Source organism: Centruroides sculpturatus, unplaced genomic scaffold (genome assembly GCF_000671375.1).
Source record: "Centruroides sculpturatus isolate CEXI.00-Female unplaced genomic scaffold, Cexi_2.0 scaffold1047, whole genome shotgun sequence".
In the NCBI taxonomy this organism is placed as follows: Eukaryota; Metazoa; Arthropoda; class Arachnida; order Scorpiones; family Buthidae; genus Centruroides; species Centruroides sculpturatus.
The window spans coordinates 145,067-151,066 of record NW_019385170.1 but is presented as its reverse complement, the minus strand read 5'-3'; the positions used below and the strand labels follow the sequence as shown (position 1 = coordinate 151,066).

General features: G+C 38.6%; 1 protein-coding gene and 1 long non-coding RNA gene across 2 annotated transcripts in view; both read left to right on the top strand.

Annotated features, from left to right (window-relative positions):
* The first annotated feature begins 211 nt into the window (after positions 1 to 211).
* LOC111635699 lies at positions 212 to 2,362 on the top strand. Its single transcript, XR_002758424.1, has 3 exons — positions 212 to 243; positions 2,008 to 2,117; positions 2,228 to 2,362. It is a non-coding gene; the product is annotated as an uncharacterized LOC111635699 (long non-coding RNA).
* A 1,369-nt stretch (positions 2,363 to 3,731) lies between these two features.
* LOC111635697 (peripheral plasma membrane protein CASK-like) overlaps positions 3,732 to 6,000 on the top strand; it is a 137,162-nt gene continuing 134,893 nt past the window's right edge. Inside the window, exon 1 of the mRNA XM_023380739.1 lies at positions 3,732 to 3,898. Within this exon, the coding sequence (XP_023236507.1) occupies positions 3,834 to 3,898 (65 nt within the window). The 5' untranslated portion in view covers positions 3,732 to 3,833. The remainder of the gene's footprint in view (positions 3,899 to 6,000) is intronic.

Below are 6,000 nucleotides of genomic sequence, written 5' to 3'. Positions count from 1 at the left end.
ATTAAAGTTAATTACAAATATAATGAATTTTACATATTTAATTTACTTCTGTGAAAATAAAAATAAATTCACATAAACAAAATGTATTACCAATTACAGATCGAATTTGAAATAAGGAAGAAAGCCGAAGGAAAGAAGTCTCGCGAAGACAAAGAAAAAGTAATGGATCTGTTATTTTCGGCTTTTGAAAAGCATCAGTATTACAACTTAAAAGACTTAGAAAAGATTACACATCAACCAGTTGTAAGTTATTACATATATTATGATTGCTTTATTTGATATATTATTTAAATTAATCTGTATAAAACGGGGCATTTACAGTCTGCATGTTGATACCTATCAGATATCTGATAGAATTCCCTCTCTTGATAAGTTTTAAATATGTTGTTTGATATTTTTAATGTGCTATGAATTCAATTTAGTTACACATTTTTTCTAGATTTTTTTTGAAAATCTTTAAGTATTATACAGTATAATTGATTTTTCCTTCTGCTGTTTAAAGCTCGGATCAGTTGTTTTCTTTAGTTTTAGTGACTCGGTGGAAGTTTGCTCTTTATTTTTTAATTAGAAATTTAAGCGAGAAGTCCTGTTACTTTCTTGTTATGTTCAGATAACTTGGAAATATTTGAAATAAGGTATTAATAAGAGATTGCCAACTCTTTTGTGATCGGCATTTATGATCGGATTGAGGACTATTGATAATTACTGCCATACTTCAATTACTTCGATAAAGATTGATAGAATTGATGTTGGAATAAATTAATCTTGTGTCTGATCTGGCCGCCTCTGTTTTTCCCCCGTAGAAACTGAGTGTCTTTTTTCCCCATACCCATCACGGATTTGGCCAGGTGGCGAGGGACAAGGCACAATGTATCCCACTTAAGAATTTCCAGAGAGTCAATGACTCGGGTGTGATCCTAGGTCCACCGGAGAGATAGACCGACGCCACTCTGCCATTTGTCAGTTTGATTTTTTCTAAACTGGATTCACAAGTGAATTGTCAAAACTCTAAATTTTTTAGGCCAGGTTGACAGATTCTGTAGATCCAAATTTAGAATTTTGATGATTTGCTGCCATTGACTAGATTTTAACAGTAGGAAATTTAAGGTTCCTAACGACTTCTTTCAGATGGATTTTTTTCACAGAAAAATTATTTAATTAAAAGATATATCACGATTTCCTCTCTTGGTAAGATGTTCTAGTAAATTTATAATCTGGATTTTAAATAAAATCTAAGCAATTAAATGAAAATTGTTCAGATTTTATTTAACTTTAGAAATTTGAGACTTATAAATTTTGATTAGGATTATGCCTTAAACATTTTATACAGAATTAAAAAAAGGAATTATTATAAACATTTGTGAATATTCTAAGCCAAGCAAAAGAAAACTGCAAGGAAGAAATTAATTTTCTGGAATTCAGGAGAAATTAATTTTCTGGAATTCAGGAGAAATTAAAATATATTACCAAGGAAAATCTGTTAATTCAGATAATTCTCACGTTTCCTAAATAATTTAAACTCGGAATTTACAGAATTATAAATTAAATGCTATTTTTCATCCGTCTGAAGTTAGGGATTAAGTAGGATAAGGCTTTAATTAAAAGTGCCCGGGATGATGATAATTTCGGAGTTCGGAGCTCCACGCAGAAAGAACTATTGGGTAAATCTCGACTATGAGGTTTCGATTTTCGAGTTGGAAAAATTTTAGTTTGAAATTCAGCCACCAGGGGGAAATTGGCTCTGGTCAGAACGCAGAATCGCATTTTTAAAGACTGCCGACAGTCGGAGGATTGCCGAATTTCTCCCGATCTATGCAGAAAAACATTTTCGGGGGACACGGGCCTGGCCGAAAATGCTGTAGAGTCGCTTGTGGATTCGCATCACTTCGTGTAATTTTGGTTCGGATCGAGTTATTTTTTTTAAGCGAAACGTTAAGTTTTAGTTAGTTAGTTAATTAATTTTCGATAGCATGCGGAGTCCTAATTGCAAATTATTGTCGTTTGTAGCCTTACCTGAAGGAAATACTGAAGGACATATGCAATTACAATGCCAAGAATCCTCACAAAAACATGTGGGAGCTGAAACCAGAGTATCGACATTACAAAGATTCCAAATCGTAAATATTTTTCCTTTGTTTCCTTTGCATGCAAATTTCGCTTAGAAAAATTGACCAATTTCATTTTAATTCCCGGAAACTTGACTTTTTTTTTTTTTTTTTTTTTTCAGCGGTTCCTGCCCCTAAAAACGTCGTCCGTATTTATTCCAACGTATTTTATATGGATCGAGGAATTCGCCGACCGCTTTTCTTTATAACAACGCTCGATTATACGAATAAAACAATGTTTAAATAATTAAAAAAAATGTTTGTAGTTCATAGTTATAACGGGATCTCTCTCGGTTATCTTAGAACAGTTTCTGGTGTAAGGCTTTCTGAGATCAGAATCGGTAGTTTAACCCTCATAATGAAATTTACGATTTTCAATAGGCGAAGTAAAGTTTCGTCCGAATTTGGCTGCTAGGTTTAAATAACGGGATTTAAACATGGACATCCATTTACTAAGTCTCTGGAAGCTCGTGCTTGCCCAATATGCTAGCTCTTAGAGAGCTCGTGCGCGCCCACTTTGCTGGTTCTCTGGAAGCTCGTGCTTGCCCAATTTGCTACGTGTGGGAAAGTTTCGAAATATCTAAATTAACGGTCAATTCCAAAGCGTGAGGAAAACATTTTTACACTTTAAAAATATCATCCGAAGCTAAGATTATAAATTAAATAAATATTAAATAGGATGATTTAAAGGCGAGTGACGAACTTAAACTATCGGAAGGAGTTTAAGACGTGAGATTATTGCATTATTAATTAGAACACTTAAGAGTCTCTCTAATAAATATTCATTTGGGATCGTTAAATGTCGACCATACCAAAACATTTATCCACTTCGTGACTTTCGTAGACAAACTACCGGTCGACTCTCACCGCGTGACTCGAATTTCCGTTCCAAAATCTAATTTTCAAATTTCTACCGCCTCGTCCTTACGCAACGCGAATACAGAGCGACATTTTTACCCTACATAAAAACTAGAGTGGACGACGCGTTGAAAGTTTTTGTGTAGTTTTATGTCGGGCTCATCCGCATACGTGTTATTTTTAAAGCGGTTCTTCGCAACCTTCGTTAAAGGGAGAGTTACGATAAATCGGGGTAGTTTTTAAAATCTCGTCTTACGTAAAAAAGGGGAATCGATAGCTCTTTCCAACGTCTAACTTCCGGGTGGGAAAGCGCCCTCTTTCGGTCCGTTCCGGATGCGACCGGAAGAGGGGACGCGACGCTTGGCAGAAGGGAAAACGGTGGTGGGGGCGCTTTCGGAAAGCGTCCCATTTTTACGGGATATTTACCGACGAAGTATTTTCGCCTCTCTGCCCGAAAGCGGATATATTTCCTTTAAAATATTTTAAGTTTCCTTAGAAAGCTAAGTAAAGGCGTTCGCACCGAACAGGAAGCTCCTACGCGCCCTCTGTTAAAAACGGAAACTGAGTTTTCTGTACGCTCCGTCGTCGGTGAAGAGGATAAAGAAAACGCCTCCCGGAAAACGTTAAACGTTCCGATTCCCTTTTAACTGGGAGGAAAGAAACGGCGGAAGACCCGAATCAGAGGGGAAAAAGGGGTCGTTCGCGAGAGGAAATCGGCGCGCGGCGGTGTAGAGGCGTCGGAGCGTGCGCGGAGGGAGCGAAGGCGCCGATCGATGCGTCGGCCGACGTCGGACGAGAGGAGGATCGGGCGGAGCGGGCGGACGCTTGCCCGGAAGCGGCGGAGCCATCGCGGTCCGAAGACGCCGGGTCATGGCCGAAATCGACGACGAAGTCATCTTCGACGACGTCTACGAGCTACGTGAGGTGGTGGGAAAGTGAGTAGACTCTCGCGAGTCCCCCCTTCCGTCTACTTCCGGTCCCCGCGGATGAAAGGGGGGCATTCGATCGACTTTCCCCTCCCCTCCTCCTCTCGTTCCCCGCCTCGATTCACGCGGATCAAACGTTCCGAAGTGCGAGATTTCTGGAAAATTCCGTCGTTGCTCCTCTCTCCGTTCCGGAATCGACGCGCTCTTCGACCCTTACTTTCGTTTCCGTTTTTTTTTTTCTCCCGGGAAAATGCTTTAAATCCGGGTTATGAATGTTCCCTCGGTCCGAATCCGATTGGTTCGGTCCATTTTCCGAATCGCCGACAGCGCCGAATCCTCGACTAACGGACGTCTCTTCGCTCCTTCCGATTCCGGTTTTCTTCGCCGGGGATGTCAGTTCGAGGTCGGATTCGCTCCTGGCACTTTCTTGGACCCGATTTTCGCCATTAAAATCTGTGCCGCTTTCGTTACTTAAAGTGTCCTTCAATCACTTTATTAACCTTTTGTTCTCTCGCAAGGGAGTATTATTTACGTATTTTCTCGAGCTCCTGTTCTCTTCCGATGTCTATGAAAGGAAGTCGTCTCTCTCTTTCCGGAACGGTTCGACCATCTGTTTATCGATATCTAGGATTAATTCGATCTTTTCCTTTAAAAATTTAAGATTTTTCTCATGTTTTTTAAAAATTATTTTCCTCCCCTCTCGTCACGATCTCGTAAGTTAACGGGAAGAGAAGAGAAAAATGAGGATGGACGGAATGATTCTCGTCTCGGTCGGCAGATGTCGCTTTTAAATATCAATGCGCTCCTTATCGGAAAATTTTAAGCACAAAATTATAAATGCACGAAATAAATAACCGGAGGGATTCTACTTAAATTATTTAATTTTGAATCGATCGTAATTTTTTGATATATTATTCGAATTCTGTTGTTTCGTTCGCTTCGTTTTCTTACCATTTTTTTTTTATTTTGCCGTTCACGTCACGATTCCGGAGAAGGCAGCGGCTCTACTCGAGTATACGAAGAGGAAGAATATAAACTACAGAATGGTTGTTTATATCAGGCTTATTCAATGCACGTTTATTCCGGAAGTTGCAGATACAATCTTTTAAACAACACGAAAACAAAAGTAACGAGACATGACGTTTATATCCGGATTTCGACGGAAGAATCTCGAGCGACCTTTTGAGTTTTTCATCTGAAATCCATGGGCTCTGAGTGTTCGTGGATAGATTTCAGGAGGACCGTGAACTTGAAATACAAAATTATTATATCTTTATTGTCAATACTTCTTTGTTGAGTTGAGTTAATAAAGAAGCACGAATTCGTACGGTACATTTAATATTTTGTGAACTGTTTCAATATACAGTTAACAGACACCTCTCCATAACGGTCAGATTTTTCGGTCCAGCAAGAATACATTATAGAGTTTTCACTATAATTAGTTTCTTCTATGACCCTTTGTATTTTATTTTACACGTTTAAAAACATTATTCTGAGAAATGGTACTTTCAAGGGTTCGTAGCACAAATAATTTGATATACAATTCATGTGCATTCAGGCGAATATAACTTCTTGTATAGAGCGGTGTATGACATCAATTTGATGTTATATTCAAGTTTTCGAGGTATTCGGAAGGTTCTTAAGGTGTTCTTTCTTCTGCTTGATTAGGATCAGTTAGAGGCAAACCTTATCTAGAATCATATCACGTGCGCTATACCGACGTCTTTGTTTACGAAATACTTCAAAACAATGCTCTGATGTGTTCGAGTATATTGATGGAAGAAAATTCGTGTCTTTTTCGAAAGCATGCGATTTCCTTTCTCCTACCAAGAATGAGAAATTGGAGGTTAAAAACCGATGCGAACACCTCTAGCCTCCTTGAGTTAGAAACAATGGGGCCTTTTCATTAACAGAGACAATGAGACTGTGTTCGGTGGCTTAAATAGGAAAGTAGACTTTCAGAAAAGAGGATGACAACCCTGTGTTTTTCGGCTTTTTCCTAAAATTGGCATCCTCTAACTTGAAAATTTTTCTTGCGACTCTAACTTCTGTAACAATGAAGATTTTTTCGTACTTTTAACACGCGTAAAAAATGTTATGGCGCTACTCGA